At 36.3% G+C, this 24,696-nt stretch overlaps 1 protein-coding gene across 13 annotated transcripts in view; it reads left to right on the top strand.

Annotated features, from left to right (window-relative positions):
- The window catches only part of LOC114268018 (BURP domain protein RD22-like), a 56,462-nt gene extending 32,913 nt beyond the window's left edge, over positions 1-23,549 (top strand). For 2 of the 13 annotated variants that reach the window (XM_082924905.1, XM_082924906.1), the window contains exons 3-5: positions 14,745-14,807; positions 15,909-16,014; positions 22,592-23,549. In XM_082924905.1, the coding sequence (XP_082781031.1) occupies positions 14,769-14,807; positions 15,909-16,014; positions 22,592-23,346 (900 nt within the window). In that variant the 5' untranslated portion in view covers positions 14,745-14,768 and the 3' untranslated portion in view covers positions 23,347-23,549. Of the gene's footprint in view, positions 1-14,365; positions 14,508-14,638; positions 14,808-15,908; positions 16,015-22,591 lie in introns of those variants that run through there. The other 11 variants (XM_082924903.1, XM_082924904.1, XM_082924913.1 and 8 more) reach the window with 9 other exon arrangements.
- Positions 23,550-24,696: the final 1,147 nt, after the last annotated feature.

Below are 24,696 nucleotides of genomic sequence, written 5' to 3'. Positions count from 1 at the left end.
AACATGTGATATATGTGAATTTTATTGATTTAAAATATGATAGTGGGAGATATTTTAAAATCAGATTTATTTAGATAGACTTTATAGATTTTTAAAATTTAAAACTAGATATTGAGAGGCAAAAAAAATATTTTAACTGAATAAATAAAAAATTAATTTATTAATTTTATCTGTTTGTATATCTGATTTTTCATTTTTTTCGTTATGTTATAATATAATATATAAGATAGACAGATACCCACAACTTTCATGAAAAATATTATCTGATTTTTTGGAGGAGAAAAAAGGAATGCAAGTTTTAATTTTAATTTTTTTTTTTTTGAAAATTGGTGAGAGATTATGATGGAGAGATTATGAAATATTTTTGTTATCTTCCCATTATTATTTCTAAAATAATTAAATAAATAAATCAGCCAATAGTTTTTTTAATCTATTTTATAAATTGAAAAATCAATAATTTTAGAATGAGAGTTTGGAACTCTTAGTTTTCTCATTAGAAACCCCATTTTTATATATATATAAAATATATAGATATAGATATTTTTATTTGTTTTAGATATTTTTTAATATACAAATTATTTTTTTAGATTTTTTATAAAAATAATTCAACAATCTCATCACTAACCATTTTGTATGGAATAAGTTGAAAATGGTGCTGCAGTAACTATAAGAGAAGTCGAAAAGATTTGTGGGTTGGGAGAAGTCAATAAATCCTGATGTTATTTATTTTTTTTAAATTAAAAAATTAGAAAATTAGGATTGAGATATTGGAGCTCCCACAAAGCTTGTGAGTTAGAAACCCTTTTTTCCTTATATAATATATAGATTTTCGTTTGAGATGTGAGTTTGTTTTCTAGTTTTTTTATTTTTTAGTTATTTTAGTTTGAGGTTAAAAAGTTTTGTTTGAGATAGTTTTTGATTTTTTTGACTTTTATGAGAGAAAAAATAAATGATTATGGTCTAAATGTGCCATTTTATCTTTTAGGCTAAAAAGATTATTTTGCCTTTTTATGATTATTTTAATTAAAAAATTCTATTTTAACTTATGCCAAACAAAGGCTATGTAAAAGAAATGTTGTAAGCATTTTTTTTTGTTTAATAAATATTTAAATATGATACCTTCTATATTTTGTTTACATAAATATTTAAATATATTTCTTTTTATTTTTCACTTACAAATTTTGTTCAAGTTACAACTCCATAATTCTCATGGGAAGTCAAATCGTGCATCTGGTGACGTCTCAATAACAAATAACTTTCAAAGCATACGTGATGATGGGTACGACCCGGGAGGACTTAACCCGTAATCTGCATGGGCTTTTCAGATAACTATTTGATTAATTATCACTTTAAGGCTCAAAAGTGAGCTCAATAAGAGAATCCATGGCAGTCAAACCCAATTGTGAGCTGGGTACATGTCAAATAGGAAATCGGCTACGTAGAAGACAAAAACCTTACAAGCCATTGGGCCTTATGTGTCAAGCATTAAATGAGTCTGTCAAGCATTAAATGTAATAAGGTTGTCTTCCCCTGAGGCGTGGTGAAACCGCCATGACCGACGACAAGCATGCCATAGACTTTCGACCAATAGGACAGTGTGAATGGATAAAGGAATAATTGGTAAGAGACATTGGGAAGCTGAAGGCCACTTGGTACAAAAATCACCCACACACTCTCTCACTCTAGTCTCAATTCTTTTTAAGTCTCTTCCCTCTCTCCATATACTTAACTAACTTGATCGTCGGAGGGTCCTCAAGAGGGAACTACTTTTACTTTGGAACCTTCCTGTTGGACTTGTCGCAGGTACTGCTAGGAAGATGAAGGTCGGCTGACTCGTGGAGCATCTGGATCCTGTTTATCCCATCTCCTACCGATCAAAGTGCATCATCAGTGGGCGTTGTCTGTGGGAATCTTCTCTGGAAACGGTTGTGTTCACCGTCGCCGAAAATAGTTTCTTTCTCACCCACTTTCAACATTGGAGTGAATGGTTACGACACGATCTATGGCTTCACAACATACCACCAGAAATCCTCAAGCCGAGCTCTCAAACCCAAATAACCCACCTCCATACTTCACAGAGCTCGCCAACAACATTAACTGCTTAGTTGAACAAAACCAAGCCTTAATCCATGCCTTACTTTAACGTGATCCGCCTGCTCTTCCTCCTTCACCACCACAAAATATTACTCCAAACTAGAACCAAGCCCAAAATAACCATCCTAATCAACAACATGCACCTCAAGGACCGCTTTTCCCATCATTCACCCTGCAAGCTCAACCACAAATCTGAATGGCCTACCTGTCCCCTCTCAAGGCTCACAGCCTAACTAGAATGACCCTCAACGTTTCCAAAATCGCCATCAACAATAGCACATTGTCATTCATAAAGGAGAAGCTAGCAGCGTCCAACCCCTATCTTAGGCCAAAGGAGACAATGCTCCCGTTTAGGATGGAGAATTGCAAGCTATTAAACTCTAGCTACAGGGGGTCATGCACAATATGCAAAACAAAGCCTCCTCTACCGCTAACTCTCCATTTGCCGCCTCTATCAAAGATAAACCCCTACCTCATAAGTTTAAAATGCTATCAATCGACACCTTTGACGGCACCATTGACCCTGTTGATCATTTGGAAGCCTACAAAACACTCATGATCCTCTACGCTTTTCCTGATGAGTCATGTGTCATGCCTTCCTAATTGCACTCAAGGGATCGGCGTGACTCTAGTGTAGTCAGCTTAAGCCTGACTCTGTGACTTCTTTTGACCAACTGAGCAAGTACTTCTTGAGCCATTTTATTGGCGCTCAGCGTTAACGACGTTTAACGACTCAGTTGCTAAACATTCGACAAACGGAAGGAGAATCCTTGCGTAGCTTTATCACTTGCTTCAATACTAAGGCCTTACAAGTTGAAGAGAACGATGACAAGGTCATAGGCCAGGTTGCGCCCATCTGACTTCCTTTTTTCCCTTTTCAAAAATCCTGCAAGCTCCATGGCAGCCCTCCTAACCAAAACCCAGAAATACATGAATGCCGAAGATTCTTTGGTAGCTCACCAAGACTTCACATCCAAACTTTCACAATCCAAAGAGCAAAGAAAATAGCCTAAACCTGGACATTCTCGATATCCTAGCCGATCTCCCCGATATTCAGACCGACCTCCACGCTCAGACCGATCAACTCTATCTCACTCAACCGGTCGGTTCGAGCGGCATACCGCACTCAACTCCTCCATGGAGCAAGTCTTGAAATAAATCCAACATGGTTACAACCTCAAATAGCCCCAGCCTTTGAGAACCCCCTCTACCAAATGGGACCAGTCCAAGTATTGTCGCTTTCACTACGACCATGGCCACAACACTGAGGATTGTGTCAATCTTAAAGATCAAGTGAAGGAGTTAATCAGCCAAAGCCATTTAAGCTGATTTACCACGGGCTGACCACATTAGAGGCTTAGAGCTGACCCTCCAATCCTAGGCAAGTTAACCCACCTAGGCGGGATGATTATAGAGCCCAATAACAACATCTAGCTCACAGCAGGGCCCTACCACCTTTGGGGAAAATTAGAGTCATAGCAAGAGGTCTCATGTGCGGCGGACCCTCGCGATTGGCACAGCGAGCTGGGCTTAGGAAAATCCGACAAGGGTCAGATAAAGAAGTGACAACTATTGGCTGACCCTATAAATAGCCCAAGCAGTGGTCAGAACCCATCACTTTCACTGATGCAGACTGTGTAGGGGTCAGATACCCCCATGATGATCTGCTTGTTATCTCTTCCATCATCTTTAACGACAATATTCGGAGAGTACTTGTGGTCAATGACAGTTCATCTGACAACATTTTCTTTAGCACTTTCAGGCAGCTTAAGATTAAAGAAGAGAAACTATCACCTTTGTTGACCCCTTTTGTGGGTTTTATAGGCGATCGAGTGACTTCCCTAGGGTCGATTGACATCCCAGTCACTATTAGGAAGTACCCCAAGCAAGCCACAAAGCTCTTCACTTCTTGGTCGTAGATTGTCCCTCTGCCTACAATGTTATACTTGGGCAAACGACTCTTAACACCTTTTCAGGTAGTGACATCCACCTACCACTTGGCAATGAAATTTCGGACTGACCATGGAGTTGGCACCGTAAGAGGAGAGCAGGTCATCGCCAGAAAATGCTATGTTGCCTTGTTGAAGGAGTTTAAATTAAAGGAGGCCAAGATCATCGAAGGCCTCGACATTAGAGACGAAGAAGAAGTGATTCAGGCTAAGCCAGTTAAAGAATTAATTGAAGTATCCATTAATCCTGCAGACCCCAAGAAGACAGCTAGAATAGGCAGCCAGCTGAGCCCTCAACCTAAGGTTGATCTCACAGCCCTCATCACCTAGTATAAGGACATCTTTGCTTGTACCAATGAGGACATGCTAGGAATCAACCCTTCTATTACCACTCACCGCCTTAGCATTTGGCCTCAGTTTAGACCGGTTCGCCAAAATCAGTGCATCTCTCATCTAGAGCGTAACAATCTCATTGTTGAAGAAGTGGACAAATTGTTAAAAGCCAGATTTATCAAGAATGTGGATTATCCTAAGTGGTTGTCTAGCGTAGTCTTAGTTTGCAAGAGTAATGGAAAGTGGAGATTTTGCGTCGACTACTCAGACCTTAATAGAGCATGCCCAAAGTATAGCTATCCTCTCCCCAGGATAGACTTGCTGGTTGATGCGACTACAGATCATTAGATGCTCAACTTTATGGACGCCTTCTCAGGCTATAATCAGATCCTCATGCATGCAACAGACCAAGAACATACGCCTTTCATCATTGATCGAGGGACTTACCACTATCAAGTCATGCCATTAGGCCTGAAGAATGCAGGGGTCACTTATCAGAGGTTGGCCAACACAATGTTCAAGGATCAGATCAGCATGAATATGGAAGTGTATGTAGATGACATGCGGGTTAAAAGCAAACTTGCTTTCGACCATTTATCCGACCTGAGGGAGACCTTCCAGACTCTATGAAAGTACAAGATGAAGTTGAATCCTGAGAAGCGTGCTTTTGGCATAGGGTTCGGCAAGTTTTTGGGCTTTATGGTCAGCCACAAAGGAATCAAAGCCAATCCAGAAAAGATCAAGATGTTCGTGGAAATGAAGTCTCCCAAGACTGTGAAAGAAGTTCAACAGCTCACTAGTAGAGTGGTCGCCCTTAATCGATTCATTTCTAGGGAAATGGAAAGATGCCTTCCATTTTTCAAGGTGCTTAGAAAGGCCATTACTTAGAATGATAAGTGTGAGGACGCTTTTCAGTAATTGAAGCAATATGTGGTGAACCTTCATTTCCTCTCTTAAATAGTCCTAAGAGAAGTACTTTCTTTTTTTATCTGGTCGTCTCCAATATGGCAATCAGTGTGACCCTAATTAAAGAGGAAAATTCAGTCCAACGCCCAGTCTACTACATTAGCCGAACACTTAGGGGAGCAAAACATAATTATCCTTTATTGGAAAAATTAGCATTAGCTCTCGTCACAGGCTCCAGACGACTCCGACCATACTTTCAAGCTCATTCTATTGTGGTCCTTACTGACCAACCACTGAAAAAGGTTATGCAACAACCTGAGTGATCTAGCAGACTTATGCAATGGTTTGTCGAGTTGGGTCAGTATGAAATTTCTTATCGACCTTGGACAGCTGTTAAGGGGCAGGCTGTAGCAAACTTCATACTAGAATTCACAAATGTCGCTCCAAACACACCTTCCTCACCAGTTGAGACGACTCCTAAGGAGACTGACCCCCACTCTTGGACTTTGAACATTGACGGTTCTTCCAAGAAGGAAGGGAGGGGAGTTGGACTAATACTTACCACTCCTGAAGGTGAGGATTTCAAATGCGCACTTCGATTTCAATTTAAGGCAAGTAACAATGAAGCGGATTTTAGTCTAAATATAGCAGGCCTCTGGTTGGCTAAAGATATTGGAGTAGACCGGATTTGAATCTTCAGTGACTCACAGTTGGTAGTTGGTCAGATCAATGGAGAATTCGACGCAAAGGAGGAAAAAATGAAATCGTACAGAGATACTGTTTTACCCCTCACGTGTGTCTTCAACAGTTTTCAAATCAGGCATATTCCAAAGTTAGAAAATGCCCAAGCAAATGAGATGGCTCAGTTAGCCTCAACTGATCAGTTTGACATCAGCCAAGAAGTCAGAGTTAAATATCTAGAACACCTAGCAATTTCTTAGAACCAACAAGAAGTTCATTTACTTGAGAACGAACACATCCCATGGGCGCAGGACATAGAGCAGTTCTTGGAACAAGGGGTACTACCAGATGATAGAAAGGAAGCTGAAAAGATCAGAGCTCGGTCGGCTAAATATATCGTCGTTGAAGGGATATTGTACAAACGAGGATTTTCACGTCCATATCTCAAATGTGAAGCAGGCATATGTTATGCGGGAAATCCATAAAGGAATTTATGGCAACTATTATGGGGGATGATCGTTGGCTTATAAGATTCTCCACATGGGCTACTTCTGGCTTATACTTAGTCAGGATGCTAATGATTTTGTGTTAAAATGTGATTAGTGCCAGCACTTGGCCAACATACTTCACGCTCTATCAGAACTAATCACACTCAGCAGCCCCTATCCCTTTGCCAAGTGGGGGATTGATCTCATAGGCCCTCTACCGACTAGTAAAGGGCAAGTCAAGGTCGCCGGAGTTGCCATTGATTACTTCATTAAATTGGTAGAAGTAGAGCCCTTTGCCAAGATCACCGAGCGTAACACCACCATGTTCATCTGGCAATCTGTTGTATGCAGATTTGGAGTTCCACAGGCCATCGTGTCAAATAATGGGAAACAATTTGGCAACGCCAAGTTCAGGGAGTTCTACGAGGGACTTAGTATCAAGACATGTTTTTCCTCGCTAGGTCACCCTCAGGCTAATTGGCAAGTTGAAGTTACAAACTGTTGAAAATTATCAAGACCAAGTTAGAGGCTTTTAAGGGACTCTGGGCAGAGTAATTACCGAATGTACTCTGGGCTTATAGGACGACATCACGGACCCCTATAGAAGAGACCCCTTTTCGCTTGACATACGACACTGAGGCGGTCATCCCTGTGGAGATCGTCTTGCCAACCCCCCGGGTGATACATCCAGACCTACATTTGAATGAAGAGTTGCAACGGGCTGAACTATACCTTATTAAGGAATTGCGGGAGTCTGCTGCCGTTAGACTAGCCTCATACCCAAAGAATTTGTTGTGGGGGACTTAGTTTTGAGAGAAGCAACTTTGGCAACCCAAAACCCAGCTGAGGGCAAGTTAGCAGCCAAATGGGAAGGGTCATATATCGTCAAGTCCAGACCATGACCAAGTACTTACCGCTTACAAGACATGGAAGGCGGTGATCTTCCTCACCCATGGAATGCTGAACACCTTAGGCGGTATTTTCAATAAAATGTGAAGTCTTTTCCTCATGTATTCATTTATGTTATTGTTATATCTGGCCCAAATTTCTACTGTATTTTGTTATTCTTTTCAAAGAATTGTACAAGTTAACTTTGGCAAGGCCAAGCATCAATGAGAAAAAATCTTCACATCCTTTATCTATGTTGCAAATCTTGAATATTCTAGATTAATCCGACCGACCGAGGCGCTCAGTAAGACTGAGTCCAGAAAGAAACCTTAGCAAGACTAAGTCTAGAAACCTTCTAAATAATGTAACATGACTAATGCGACACATACAATATGTAATTAACGAGTCCAGCTACTAATATGGAAATATGAACCAATCCAAGGCATGCGATAAAGCACATATTCGAGTTGTGAAATTGAAATTGACATTGGTTAGTATGATGAGCCGGACCCAAATGGATGCAAGACGAGTGTATGTGAATCGTGAAAAATGCTAAGAAAACATAATGCTCTATTTTACCATTATAAGCGAGTAAATAAAAGGGAGAAAGAAATAGGGTTGGAAGACATACACAATTATTACATATTTCGCTCTCGTACAAGAGGGTTTCGAATGAATGTCTGAGTGTCCGAATTAAAGCTATTACAAATTTGAATAATTAATAAGAAATAAACTAGTTACCCAATTTATTACAACAAGGATATTAAGCTATCTAACGCGATTAGCTTTTTAAGCTAACAAGCTACAACAATTACAATCAATGTAATAAACAACAATAATAATAATTACAATAATACTAATTACACGAAGAATAATTACAACATTAATAATGACATAATAAACCAAAGGTGCATGAGGATTGCATGCACATGACAGTTTTCAGAAGTAACTCTGTCTGCCTTCCTGGGAATCTACCTTATTTCACCTTCAGCCACTGCCCTCTGTTTCTGCAAAAACACTCTGTTTGCCAAACATTGGAGGCCGGCCGGCCCCTAATGAAGCCCGGCCGGGTCCAAACAAGGTCGGCTGTGCCCTAAATGTAAGTCAAAAATCTGTTTTGTGCTCTGAGGTGAAATCAGTGCAGACAGAGCCTTTCTGAGCCCTGTTTGTCCCTTCTGCTCCTCTCTGTCATGGGGAAGCTCAAGAGAAGAATGAAGTCGATGCTGAAATCACCAATAAGCACAAGTTGATGTCTTAATGATTTCGAACATAATTGGACAAAATCAATAAATGCAATGAACGACAACCACCCCTCCCTCCTATCATAAGGTGAGCTCAAGGAGGGAGGTAGGCACACCTCAAGGATCATCAAAACATCATGAATTGATGTGTGACGACTCTTGACCCGATGGACTCGGCATAACGTCCGGCCGATCCTAAGCAATTTTACTCATATTTTTTTTATGTTGGTTCATCGATTTTAAGCCAATTTGCTTAGTCCATTCCATTCTTTAACCCATTTGTTCCAAAGTGATAGTTAAGTCCACTCAATGAGAAGAAAAATCAAACGAGAAGTGAGTCATGACATGAAAGAGAGACTACGCCTTGACGATGAACCTCGTAGAGATTAAGCCATTGAGCATAGATTTCTTTTTCATGCCTTGAATAACCATCAATCGTTTGAAACAACTCTCCAACAAAAGAAAAGAAGAAAATAGGGAGGTTGCAGAAATGATTAAGCGAGATTGATTGATTATTAGAATGACACTTTTAACATAAAGATTAAGTAAAGAAAGGCTATCAACTCGAATGGCTTGGTGTCTAAGGCTTACACAACCGAAGTCATGAGGACTTACAACATAACAAGCGAAGTATTCAAAGCGTAAACTAATTAAATAATTTAAAACAGCCCTAAACAGCCCCTAATAGGTGAAAAACAGTGGGTAAACAAGAGCTAAAGAGCATAACAAGATAGGAAATTACAAGGGGATACCAAACTAGCAAGCAAGAACAAGGAGGAGTGGCTAACCTCTCCACTTTTGAGACTTCTAAACCATATTTTTTAGCCCTTTTAAACTCTAAAAATTAGTTTGAAGCCAAGAAAAATTGTGGTGAAATCAAGGGGATGAGTTATGAAGTAAGGTGCAAGAAAGGGTGTTAACCCTCTCTACCTTTGGTAGCTATTCAAACCCAAGTTTCAACACTTGAAATAGATTCAACACAATACAAAAACACAATAAATAGATAGAGAGACAGGAATGAAAGCAAAGAGAAAGGTAGTAAGCTTTATACGTCTTGAAGAGGACAAGCTCTTGTTATGAACCAAACTCAATCCAAAGGCACTCTCAAGTTTGCAACAAAGACTCTACGGTTAAGGTTTAACGATGTTTATGGTGTATAGATATGATTCAAGGGTGATAGGTTTGCTCAAAGATGACTTGCTAAGGAAGAAGGAGCTCTCAAGTGTGTGTTTAAGCACTTTGGCAAATTTTCCACCCTCAAAACAGAGACAAGAGCTCGTATTTATAGAATTTGAGGAAAAAAGGTCAAAAATATCTTCAAAAATAGATAACTGCTGGGCTCCCGCCCAGAACAGTGTTCATCGCCTAAAAGGCACGGCTGTCCCCAAATGGCCATGGCCGGCTCCTAATGAGGCATGGCCGAGCCCCAATACACTCCCCTGTCCCTCTATTTCAGGCTCAGTACAAGCTGGCACAATGTTCAAAAATGAACCTCTGAGTAAGAATAGTGTAAATAGAAAAGTTTTGGGATTGTTTCCGGGCTTGAACTTAGATTCATTCGTTGAGAATTCAAACCACACACAATGCAACTTTCATCATCGAGTGCTCAGGACAAAGTGCTCAAGTCTTGCGGACGGTCAAAAATGGGGTGTCTACACCTTCGACTAATTCAGCACCTCTGGAGCTAGAGGGACCAGCCCTATTATCCCTCTCATTCGCTAAGCTTGTTGCCACAACTGTATCTACCGTCATTTGAAACTCGAAGGACTGCTTAAACTGTTCAACAATAGCTGCGTAGAAGTCAGGGTAGACAACAAGCTCAGAAGCTAGGGACGTTGTAAGCTCTGCATTCTTAGCCCTCTCAGCCTCCAAGGTAGGCCTCTCAGCAGCCAGACTCTTTATCAAATCAACAATTTGCATGTCTTTTTCTTCCTTCTCCTTCAGAGATAGATCATGCAATTCCTCATTGTTGCTCAGCGCTTCTTCCAGTTGCTCTCTGACCATAGTACAAGCCTGCTAGACTTCAACCATTTTCTTTTGTTCAATAACTGCTTCAAACGCTATGGCCATTATTCTATGGCAAGCAACTGCTAAGTCAGCTGCAGACTGACCTAGCTGAGTCTTGACATCGGCTAAGTTTTTCTTAGTCAACTCGAACGGGGCAAGTTCTCCTCTCACCTTCTCCAACTTTGCAGTCGTCGTAGCTTGCTCAATTATTGTGCGATCGGCTACATGACTCTACACAATGGCCAGGACTTTAGTTTTTTTTTTCTTTTTTTTTTTAGCATGCAGGATTCCTTTGGCGCAAGTATTTTGTGCCAGTTTACGCCAGCGTTTGATTTCCGACTTTGCCATCTGCAGTTAGGGCTATGCAAAATACCGCCTAATCCGCTAAAATCACACCGATCCGCATCAATCCGCACCGTTCTAACCGCTAACCGCGGTTTAAAATTTAAAATTTATAATCCGCCAACTAAACCGCTCCACTCCGCTATAGTTAATACATATATATTTTTTAACTTCCAATGAAATTTCAATATAAAAATGAGCGTGAGAGAGATTTAAAATATAAATTTATTACAAATTAGTAGTTATATATATGAAACATATTATGTAAAATTACTTTGTGTTATATATCTAAAAAATATTATACAAATTAGTGTTACATTTTATACAAATGTATAATAATTGGTTACAATATTCTTCAATCTGCCAATCTGCCAAAAATCGCCTAAACTGCAATTTGCCAATCCGCCAACCCGCCATTCGGTTTGTAATTTTACCCTTAAATCGCCCGAACCGCACCCCGCACACCCCTATCTGCAGCTTAGACCTAGCTTGCTTTGCTTGGGCTCTGGTCTACACCAGATCCAGCCTTGCCATCAATCTTTTTCCCAAACAGAGCGGCTGCTAGAGTCAGTGACTCCATGTGCACAGAGCCGAATGCTCTCATCAACTCCACCTCCCCAAATCGAGATACATCCCTAACAGTTGCATCGTCGATCGCCCCCAGTATTCTGTCATAGGCGGCCTTCACATTGCCCAGTACGTTAGAAGGCTTGCCAGGGTTAGTTAGGGGCACACCGATCACTGCGCTCAAGTGCCGAGCAGTGGTGCTCACCATCTCAACTAGGCGCTCAGTCTCTGCCCTTTGCTCAACCCTGGTTACTTCTTCCTTTGTAGTATTTGCTTTTTCTGACTGCGGGGGCTTAGACACTTGGTCAGACTCTTTTTCTTCAAATTGGCCTAAATCAACTAGTTTAGCAACAGGGGGGGTCAGCCTCAGCCCTCTCCGCTTCTGCTTCAAGCCTCAAAGCCTCAACCTCCTACCTCTGCTCTGCCACCCTAACTGGTTCAAAAACCACCTTTCTTGCCCTTTTGGATTTTTTCCCTTCTTCCCTATCTTTTGGAGTAGCCCTCTTCTTCTTTAGCCTCTCCAAGTTAGCTTTATTTTTCTGCTTAATGGGATCAACTAAGGGCTCAAAAGGGATTAAATTCTTCAAGTCCTACATGGCCAAGGCCTTTAGACGGAGGCAAGCAACCCTATGGGCATATCATTTTGGGGCAGGGCTCAATTGCTTCTCTTTCAATATGTCAGCCGTGACAAATGCTCTGATCTTCAACTTCTTGAGCCTTCCTCCTTGCCTCTACTTCTTCAAGAGTAGGGTCTTCATCGGCAGGCTCATAATCCAACCCAAGGGCAAATAAGGCAGAGGGTCTTACCAGGTCAACCCAGTTCAGCCCTTTCTTGTCCTTGAACTTCTTGACCATCTGCACTCTCTTCTCTTTTGCAGCGGTCAAGGTTGGCTTTACCGACTTGGTAGGAATCTTCCAGGTTGTTCGAACTCCCCTACCACCATTTACAAATAAGTAAAACCACTTGGTTCTCTGTCTCTTTACTGAGGAGGACAGCCCAGTTACCAGTTTCCTGCCAAAAAAATGTTTGCGGGGCTACCCAAGTCTTTTGCTGGCCAGATGCCTTGTAATAGGAGAATAACTTATTTATTGTCATGTTCTCCCCTTCGGTTTCCCGCGGCCACAAAATTTTCCTCGCGAACAAGATTTTTCAAGCGTTTGACACTAACTGGCCTAGTGCCGCCTCTAGCCAGTTCAAGACATCGATGGCGAGTTGGGGGAGTAGCAACCTCAGACCCCATGTAATGCCTTCTCATATAAGGAGAACTCCATTGGCCTAGCGTCAGAAGTTCTTTCCTCCGTTGTAGGGAACCTCAACTCTATATCTTCAAGAATTTGGTACTTTGTTCGAATCTCTTTCAGATCCAAGGCCGTCAACATTGATTTATTTGCTTCATATACCAGTGGTCAGGGGCTACCTAGCTGATGGGTTGAGCGGCCAAAATCATTATCGAATTGATTAGGCGAGATGACCTCTTTGCTATCCCTTCTACCATTTTCTTCACCTTGTACTTTTCTGCTAGGGCTACTCTGTTGTTATCACCCAGTGGGTCGATAACTAGGGAATGAGGATTCTCTCGTTCCATCTGTCTCACATTTCAGCATATGGTTTCGGATGCAAGAGCTAAGAAGTCGAAAATATGGTAGAGATGGGAGTCATGGGAGACAAAGAAAGAGAAGTTTGGAATAATTTGGTTCTTTGAGATTAAGTGTGTAAATCGCACAAGTAAGAAGGCCCAGGGTTTGCCAGTATTCCATGGATCTCAGTCAAAGTTTGCCAGTTTGAAAAATTGCTAAGCGTGGAAGGAAAGAGGAAAGTCAGTTGGTTAATGGCCAAACTCTTCAAATTCACGCGCTTCAGAAAACCCTCCACATTCAAAACAGTTCAACTCTACATCAGTGGGCTAGATTCTTCCACATGGACGGGCTAGATTAGTCCTCTTAACCACTGTTCATCTTTTTTTGCCTCACGTCTAATCCATTATTGAATATGGGCCCACGAATCAAGTCATCATGTAGATCACCATTCCTCGAGTCCTGCGCATAACAGAAGCACTCAAGTGCTTAGCGATTAGACTACATTTTAAGGGGCGACCGGCCAGATCCGCCGGTCAACTAGATCCATCGGTCAGCCAGATTCAGATTTATCAATGGTCGGCTAATTTTAGTAGTCAGTCATATTTAGCGGTCAACCATTTTCAGCTATCTACCGTACTTCAATGACCTACCCGTTCAGCCTTCATTCACAGTCGGCCCTCGCGGTCAATTTCTTCGCTCTCTTGCCATAAAGCAGTTGGTCGATCGCTTCTTCATGACTTAGGGGACTACTATTACTGTTCTCATTCCCTTCGTTGGACTAAAGATGTACTCGAGAATGGGGGACTACTGATGGGTACAGCCTAGGAGGGCCCAACCCGTAATCTGCATGGGCTACCCAGATAACCAGTTGATTAATTATCATCATAAGGCCCAATAGTGGCCTCAATTAGAGAACCCATGGCAGTCAAACCCAACTACCAGCTGGGTACATGTCAAGCAGGGAATTGGCCACATGGAATATAAAAACCTTACACGCCATTGGGCCCCACGTGCCAAGCATTAAATGAGACTGTCAAGCATTAAATGTAATAAGGCCGTCTCCCCTTAAGGCGTGGTGAAACCGCCATGGCCGGTGACAAGTAGGTCATAGACTTTTGACCAATAGGACAACGTAAATGGACAAGGGAATGATTGGTAAGAGATATAGGGAAGCTGAAGGACATTTGGTAAAAAAATCACCCACACACTCTCTCACTTTGCTCTCAATTCTTTCTAAGTCTCTTCTTCCTCTCCATGTACTTAACTAACTTGATCGTCGGAGGGTCCTCAGGAGGGAACCACTCGTACTTTGGAACCTTCCTGTTGGACTTATTGCAGGTGTTGTTGGGAAGACGAAGGTCAGTCGACTCGTGGAGCATCTGGATCCTGTCCAACCCATCTTCTACTGACCAAAATGCATCATCACATGATAAGTTTGTCATGCATAACTTTTAATACAAATTAACATAACACAAATCACAAATGTTGAAAACTTTCCCCATAAAAGTAGTAAATTTTTTTAAATGTGCCTTTTTAAGTAAAAATGATTTAGTAGGTGTTCATATGCTCGACCAATGATAAGTTATAATTTATTCACTATTTTCTTGTAATTAGGATAATATATTCTTGTAATTAGGATCCTGTCCAAGCCATCTTCTTAAGTTTTGCAGTTCTTTTGAAGATTCTCAGCTTCAATGGAGTTCAATTTCCTCCCCATCTTCACATTTCTTTCAGTTAAGTGCTTAAATTTCCAAATTCATATTTCTTTCAATTAAGTGCTTAAATTTCCAAATTCCTCAAATCAAAGAAACCATTTTCTCCAACTTTTGTATTTGTTTCTTAAACATTGATGATGGAATCATAGAAGAAAAATAATATATAACTCACGTTTTAGACTCAATGATATATAAAACATTCATTATGTTTGAAAAACGAGTTTAATTTTAGGCCTCAATAACATTACTCATCATGAAATATACGACGGATATATACTTTTTGTCATCTAACTGACCAATTTTTAAAATCATACGTATGTTATGAAATGTTATACGATAAATTTGACCTATCTAGTGAGTGTGCTTTCACCTTATAGCTAAAGTAAAGTTTAGTTAGGATGAAAATGGTAGAAAGTATAGCAATGGTAGAAAGTGACGAAAATATAAAAAAAAATAAAAATAAAAAAGAAAAGAAAAAATATATATATATATATTTTTTTTTCCTAAATTTGTTTGGCATTAAAGTGGTGAAAGTTTAAAAAAAAAAAAAAATAATTTAATTTTCATGCACAACTCATAATAGTATGATAACTAAACTTCTTGTTTTTTTGCAAAAAAATATAGGAAAATATTAAAAAAAAAAATTAATTTATTATGAAAGCAGTTACTTATAAATTACATTTCTTATTTTCTTTCAAAATTTTCGTCATAATCAAATTCATATAAAAAAAGAGTATTTTCTTTTCCTTTTCTTTCACTTCACTTCACTTCACTTCACTTCACTTCATTTTTTTTTCTCCTTTCACTTCACTTTATATTATTTTCACTCATTTATTTATTTTTCTAATCAAATGGAACCTAAAAAGAATATGTAATTAATTTGTCTAAAACATAAGAGAGTTAAAAAAATTTCTACATCACCCCCATACAATTGTAAAGACACATCACATAAACATATTTATTGAACCGACTAGATAATTTATTATTACAAGAAGTTTGCAATGGATTTTTTTTATTGAACCGACTAGATAATTTATTATTAGAAGAAGTTTGCGATAGATTTTTTTTTTTCCTTCACTATTTTGGTAATAAAAATTTCCTTTTTTTTTTTTTTTTCAGTTGACACTGGTGGCAGGGCATGCAGCAGTATCTCCCGAAGCTTACTGGAACATGGTTTTGCAAAACACTCCCATGCCTAGGACTCTCAAGAAGCTTCTACCCTCAGGTTGGCCTTCAAATTCAGCCAAACGCTCCCTTATGTCTAAATGTTTGTTTGGAATTTTAGATTATATTTTAATTATGGATTTAGATATAAATTTGAAAAGAAAAATGGAAAAAAAAAAATGAACTTATGTTTCATTCATATCTTCTTCATATATATATTTTTTTCCTTTTATAATTTTTTAAATATCTATGTAAATCCAAACACAACACTAAAAGATAGAGAATTGAACTAAACATCTGTGGGCTTACCAAATTCATGTTTGGTTGTGTTAAAATACCACGAGTTTGTTAATCCTATGGGACTAGTAATCTCATTCAAGGGTGGGATTAGCATTGTCATGGTAAGGGTGAGATTGCAAGGTGAAAAAACTATTCTGCCACCTGTTTACAAAAACGAGCCATGCTTCGGACCTCCAGTGGGGGTCGCATCTTCAGTGACGTGACAGCATGGGATTGGCGAAAAACATATAAAAAAAATTAAAAAAAAAAAAAACAGTTTTTTTTTTTTAGACCAATCACACGGGACCCCAGTAGCCCCACTGGGGCCCAAAGCTTTTTCCTTACAAAAAAACAACAGAATCAATGGTAATTTATACCATTGTAGCATCTTTTTAAGAGCACACATTTAGAGAAAAGTTAAAATGTGCACCCAAAATGATGGTATGCACTGTGTACGAAAAAACAGTATAACTTATATCACAAAATATATAATTTTTATTGCAAAAAAATTAACTTTTATAAAATATATAACTTTCTTATTCATTTTTTTTTATTAGCAAAAATCAGTTGTTAGTTGTTAAATTAGTACCTATGGGAGTTAGCCTCTACATCCTTGCTTGCCACTTAATTCAATTCCCTGTAGGGAGAGTTGAACTCACGACTTCCCCTTTAGGCCCCGTTTGTTTGCACTATAGGAAATGCCACTTTTGGCGACCAAAATATTGGTCGCCAAAAGCCCCATTTTTGGTCGCCGAAACAATTAGCGACTAAAATATTTTGTCGCCAAACTAGTCGTCTATACCCTGTCGGCGATAGTATTGGCGACTAAACTATTTTTGGTCGCTGAAAGTGAATGTTTTGGCTACTAAACTCTGGTTAGTCGGCAAAGATTATTCGGCTACCAAACTCTGAGTAGTCGGGAAAGGGTATGTTTTGGCGACTAAATATTTAGTCGCCAAAAGTGTTCAAATAAAATAAATTAAATTTTCAGCGACTAAAACTTTTTGTCGGGAATAAATTTTAGTCACAACATTACTACATTTAGGGACTAAAGAATTTAGTCGCCAAAAATATTGATTTGTTAATTTTATTAAACTTTTGGCTACTAACCATTTAGTAGCCGAAAGTCTTCATTTATTTTTATCTACTAAATTTTTAGTCACCAAAAATCTTTGAATTCTTTATGGCTACCAAATATTTAGTCACTAAAAATATTGATTTCCTTTTTGGCTACCAATTGGTTAGTCACTAACAAATTCACTTCTTTTTTTTTTTTCGCTACTAAACATTTAATTGCCAAAAACTTTATTTAGTTTTTTTTATTTATTATAATTAATTTCTTCACAACCTGTATTTATTTCGTACAACCTGCACCCTGTATTTAAACAAAATAATACATATATCTATTTCTATTTCGTTTCAACAATACAAAAATTTGATCTTTTAACATCAAATTCTATACAAATCTGAATTATCCAACCCAAAATAATAATTCCACACAAACACATGATGGGAAAATTCTACATCAAATGTCAATTACAGAATATTTTGAAAGTGTAAACATGATGGGAAAATTAAATTTATTTACTAAAACACTTGCTTAATTTAACAATGAAGCCATTGATGTAAACGCTTCTCATCCTTCAAGCTTGCTTCATATAGTTTGGTACCTTTCTTTCTGAAGACACCAACTGCAAAATAAAGCAAATGTAGTAATGCAATCAGAAAATCAAGAAATGGAATGGAAAGATGCAAGAACATTTTCCAATACACCCATTGCCCACGTCTTATAAAACATTGTAATAATCGCACCTTCAAATATAGTAGGAAGCTAAAAATCAAATATAGTAGGAGGCTAAAAATCATTAAGTGATCTATAAGTAAATCCACAACTATCAATCATTAATCTAAGATGCAACAAAATTTGGTATTTCCTCAAGCATAACTTAGCAGTCAAAATCATTAACGCATAACTAAAAAATATATATCATTTGACCATATTACTACAAATATTCGATTAACGTAATTTTTTTTAATAGTAGTCAATGAGCCTTGCATAATAAATAATTTAAATTATTAAAATTGTCTGAAATGGACTCAGTCGAGCTCTCACAGCAGCTTGTTGAATTCGATGTGCTCAAGTTTAGACCAAGTAGTAGAAATGGGTCTTCAATATGCAGAATGCCCAAAATTGACTTATTTTCATATGATTAAACTAACCAACAAAAAAACTACAAATCAAACTCCTACGAAAAAAAAAAAAGACAATCTGTAAAAATAATATTCTTGTAGAATATTTACTCTTAGAATGATTTTTGGGGGAATTGCTGTTGGCCAACATTTGTTGTAACTAGGTTCATATATTTTTTCAATTTTTATTACATATTTACTGTCGAGCACAAATATTATTGAAAACTGGTAACCGTTACTCATTGGGTTGTTAATGTTAATATATGTAATAAAAAGTGCACATGAAATTAAAAGTGCATTCAAATTTATAACTTAGCATTATTTGGTTTGAGTCATGGTGAAATACTGAACATAGTTAACATAACACCAGCAACAAGAAAAATTGAAAATCAGATAATATGAAATTATTCTATAATACCCAAGAATAACACACACATGAAAAGATTAAGCACAGAACTGGGCTTAAAAACATTCATAATGCTATTTGTAAATATATATATATATATATATATATAAAGTAATTCAAATGTGATGCTGGATGATCTCACATTATGGATGAACCCAGTGTACAAAACTCCCACTAAAGTAGGGTCTGGATATACAACCTTACCCCCCATTATGGATCTGCAAATCAAATATTGTTTGCTGGATGGACAAAATTTATAAAATTGTATGTCCTATTCAGTTTGGTTGGACACCCATTTGAGTGAAAGAAGTAGAGATCTTTTATAGCTAATCATTTCAAGAAGTGTGAGATCTCTCAAATTTCAATCTAGAATTCAATTGGTATATCCCTTAAAATCTTTAAATTACAGAGTTATTAAAAGTGCTTTTGAGTTTCAATAAAAACTATATCCCAAAGAAATATTTTTAGTTATGAGGTTGTGGATGAGAAAAAGAGAACACAGGAAAAGGCCCAATCTAAATTAGTTTGAGATTCTAGGTACCACAACCTAGTATTTCCGTTAACCAAAAACACCATATAAGACCACTAAAAAGCAATAACATCATCTCCATATAAACAAAAACTCACTGGAAGCATTTAAAATCGGGCTCATTTCATTTTGAACTTATAAAATTCAAACCACATCTAAAAAAAGTAATAACAGTTACTAAAAAAACTACAGAATGTAGAATAGCAAGTCCTAAGTACTGACAAAAAAAAGACTCTTACCCAGTCCAGCCCGTCTGGAAAAGGGTCAACCACAAAAGTTGGAATCTCCTCCATCAAATTGTCTGGATTTCCTGAATGCAAAACCCTAGTGAATCCTCCCATATCAGAACCTGGCATGGCTTTAACCTTCTTATACCAATAATACATGATCTGGCACTGCCACTTGCTGTAAGGTGCATCTGTGGCTGAGAATGAAAAAATTATAAGGAAATATTAACCCAAAGAAAAGGGACTGGTTTCTAAAATTGAACCAATAAGTAATTCTCCAGTAATTATCAATAAGGTAGAGTAGCTTATATTCTAATGTTGCTTTAACTAGTAATTTGGTCTGATTCTAATAATTTTCTTCACATAAGAAGCACCTAAGGAATTTTAAATGCTCCTCACGTAAGAATGAAAGCAAAATCTGCTGATTCTTGTTGTGATTGAATGACCTTTCTTCTTCTCCTTTTTTGATTGGTAGTGAGGTGGGACCCACTAATATTATGTTTGTTTTGAGAGATGGGAAGGGGATTGATAGTGAGCTCCGTATTAGGATGGGCCTCCCTAAGGGGATTCGGATGGGCTTCCAGGACTTAGTATTAGAAAAATAGTCCGGTGGAGTAGAAATTTTTTATTTTTATTTATTTTTTATTTTATTTTTTACATGTCGGCCATTTTTTTTTAATATTAATATTTAATTTTTTGTATTTTTTGTTAAGTAAAAATCATAATTTTATTTTGTTTTTTTTTTTGGAAATTTTTTATTTTATTTTTATTTTTTAAATTTTTTTTACATGTTGGGCATTTTTTTTTAAAACATTAATGTTTAAAGTTTTTGTATTTTTTTATTTGTTTTATTATTTTATATTTATTTTATATAAAAATAATTTAACAATCCCTACACTAACAACTATCATCAAAACAAACACAATTTTACTTAATCTCCTCACTAACAATCCCTTCACTATTAATCCCCTCACTATCAATCTCCTCCATTCTATCTCTGAAAACAAACGGGGCCTTAGAACTAAGTCCTTAGAAGCGTCATAGTGGCCAAGTAAATTAGGCCTAGTTGGTTAAGGGTAAAATTCATTGTGGTATAACTCGATAGCACTTTACTTTCTTGTCTTTTAAAAATAGAAGCATATCTCCCATGTAACTTACTTAGAATGCTATAGTTTCAATTTTCATGTATACTAATGAAGAAGGTGTCTCACATGCCTATTTTGAAAGTGAGGAAGAAAAAATAAATAGTTAAAATTAAATTTTAATGTGAAAGGACAAAACTAGTCATATTTACATTTTTATCTGAATTCCTTACTTAATAACATTTTAAATTAAACACACATTATATATATAAAAAAATTAAATTAACCTAAATACCTTAATTTATTATTATAAATTAAGCATCAAATTATGTTAATCTAACTTTTAATTTTTAACCCAATTCTTTATTAATAGCATTTTAAAATAAACATAAACATAAATATATATATATATATTTATAATTAACTCATAAATTAAACTAAATACCCTAATTTATTATCATAAAATTATATTTTTTAATAACATTTTAAATTAAACATACACACACACACACACACACACACACATATATATATATATATAACAAATTAAATCCTAAAAGTACCTTAATTTAATTTTTAATTTTTATCCCAATTGATTATTTAATAAAATTTTAAATTAAACATGTATATATATATAACAAATTAAATTATACATTAATTACAGTGTCTATATATATATATATATATAAGTGTTATATACATGTATATCATAATATATATTAAAATTAAAATTTAAGTTTGTTAAAAAAATATTTGAAAAACTCTAGTTTCTTAAATGATTTTTGTAGAGTATTTTTTATTTTTTTCTTAGTCATGGAGATAAATTTATTTATTTACTTACAAAAAGGAGCAAAAGTAGAAGAAGATAAAGAAGGGTATAATTATCCTTTTATTGTTAACATTAGGCCTGTTTGTTTTGGGGTTAAATAGATGAGAGGGGATTAGAATGGAGGTGAGATTATTTAGTGTTATGTTTGTTTGTAGAGTTGGGGAGGAAATTAGGGTGGAGGAGGGGATATAGATGAAGGTTGAAAGGGGGATTGAGATGGAGGAGGTGGAGATGGTATTAGAAAAATAGTGAGGAGATTAGAAATTTTTTTATTATTTTTTTATTTTTTATGTATTGGAATTTTTTAAAAAAAATATTAATGTTTAATTTTTTATATTTTTTTTTATTTGTTTTATTATTTTATATAAAAATAATTTAACAATTGCTACAGTAACAACTATCATCAAAATAAACAAAATTTTACTTAATCCCCTCACTATCAATCCCCTCCATTCTACCTTTTGAAAACAAACAGGGTCTAATGGAATTAATGTTGCATTTTAGTCTAACACTACAAAAAAAAAAAAAATTAAGATTTTAGAGACCAAAATTTAGGAATCAAATTATTTTTTAGGGATCAAATTTTTTTTTTTTTGCGAAAAATGTTATTATATTTTTAGCAATGAAAATGAGACATTAGTGATGAATTATTATCATTTTGGTATCAAATTCTTTGTCTCAAAAAATAAACCATTTTGAGACCAAAAGTCTATTTATTAGTGACATTTTCAAAATTTAATTGTTAAAAGCCTTGTTTTTTACTTTTCGGAGCGACCTTTTAGCGATTATCTTCACAACGATAAAAATTGATCCGTAAATATTTTTGTAACAAAATTTTTATTTTTAGAAATTAAAAAATTTGATTTCAAATTTTTTTATATATTGTAACGTAAAATCACATGGGGATATACAATTATTTTTAAAAACATGTGATAAAGTACTATTGAGTCATATAACATAGAAGTAAAACAGGTTTTGTCCTAACTTTAAAGATGCACACATCATAATTTTTCTCACAAAAATCGGAATTTTTATCACAAAAATTTGTAACTTTTACTATAAAAACCGTTTTTTTTTTTTTTTTGACTATGTGCAGAAGGCAATGTTGTTGCTGGCCAAGGACGCGACTATCCAATAAGGCCGCCTTGGGATCTGTACTATGACAGTAGCTATACTGGTAATGGGTATGAACAACCAGCACACTACGGCTCAACTTTTTTTTTGGAAGAGGACATCAAACAAGGCACAAAGATGAAATTAAACTTCACGATAACACAAACAAATGGAGTTACTTTCTTACCCAGACAAGTTGCTCAGATGATTCCTTTTTCCTCAAACAAATTTCTCGAAATTCTGAACCGGTTTTTGATAAAACCCAATTCAGTTGAAGCTGAGATTATCAAGGAAACAATCAAACGCTGTGAGAGATCTAGCTTTCACGGAGAGCAGAAATATTGTGCAACTTCATTAGAGTCCATGATCGATTTCTGCACTTCCATGTTCGGAAAAAATATCCAGGCATTCTCTACTGAGTTAGAAAAATTGCAGGAGTATCGTATTTCAGGATTCAAAAAGATTGGAAGGGGGGGACGAGATGACCCAGCAGTGTGTCATATGCAAAATTACCCGTATGCGGTCTTTTATTGCCACAATATTCGCTCCACCGAGACATATATGCTTTCGTTGGAAGGTGCAGATGGGGCTAAAGCAAAAGGTGCAGTGGTGTGTCATAAAAATACGTCGGCATGGAATCCCAAGCACTTGGCCTTTCAAATTCTCAAGGTTAAACCAGGAACTGTTCCTATTTGCCATGCTCTTCGTCAAGATAATATTGTCTGGCTTCCTAACTAAATCTCTAAAATATATATAATCGATGCCTATTAGTTAAAATCATATAGTTTGTTTGGTATTAATTAAGAGAATATTTATATATGGTTGTGAATGTAGTTTGCAATGTAATTTAAACAAACATTAGTTTGGTTTTAATGTGTAGTATGGTTGTGAATGTGGTTTGCATTGTAATTTAAATAAAACCTTACTTTGTTTGGTATTAATTAATTAATGTGTACATATAGTGTTGTGAATGTAGTCTATGTTGGGATATTTTAATAAAAATAATATTATACCTAATTTATCTATTATTATTAACATTATTACAAAATTAAAACTGATACTTGTGTTGAATTCTAAAAATCATTTTAATATTTATTAGTATTATTATTTGTAATTGTGCACTTATGTTGTTTAACTCAAAAACACACACATTTTTCTCCATCATATGGGATATCTCATAATAAGGCTTTTTTATTCCTTACATGCCACAATTTTCTTAGAGACTCACGTGTAAATACTTTTGATTAGACTCATCGTGCAAATATATATAATTTTGTACCATGCCAGCATGAATCCGTGGAGCAAATGTGATTCTTATATTTTTCAAATCATGACAACATTAAATCAAGGCGTATTGGATTCATCAAATATATTTGATCCAACTTTTAGTAGTCAATAGCCTTACTACTGCGAATCACAAATTTTCGTAATTAGTAGCCTACTCTTAGGAATTATGCATTATGGCTAGTAGTCTCTTTATTACTAGGTACCGCCATTTCTATCAATGTGGCCAGTGGTCTCATACCTACCAGGAAGCCCTAGTTTCTTTTGTAACTCACAATTGATTGAATTTATTAAAACAATATATTATTTTATTTTTATTAAAAATATCTCAACACTTTCAAGGCATTAGAACTTTTATACAGTCGTATGACATTTTATTTGGTTGTTTGGTTAAAATCTTTGTTTTATTCCTGTTATAATATCAGAGAGAGAGAGAGAGAGAGAGAGAATATTATATTGAATGTTCTAACAGTGTATATAAGACTCCTTTATATAGGAAGACAGAAACTTAACTATAGTAATCCTAACTATGGTAATGAATATAATACGATATGTATGATAGATAGAATATATAGTTACTATATTTAACCTCTCCTCAAACTCAAGTACGGATAGCAATTTGAGTTTGGAGAGAGAAACTAAAGCATGAAATAAAACCAAAATAAAATAAAACATAGATAGATCCAAGGCAAGTAGATTGCAAAGTCTAAGATAGATCAGAGGATGGAGCTAATGCCTAGAGATAGTTTATGGTAATGTTGGATCGTCGTAGGAATAGGGTCGAAGCTAACAGAACTAATGGTA

The sequence above is a fragment of the Camellia sinensis genome, chromosome 4, assembly GCF_055761805.1.
Source record: "Camellia sinensis isolate YWXY chromosome 4, ASM5576180v1, whole genome shotgun sequence".
In the NCBI taxonomy this organism is placed as follows: Eukaryota; Viridiplantae; Streptophyta; class Magnoliopsida; order Ericales; family Theaceae; genus Camellia; species Camellia sinensis.
Note: the sequence above shows the minus strand (reverse complement) of the source record. Positions and strands in the feature narration are given on the sequence as shown.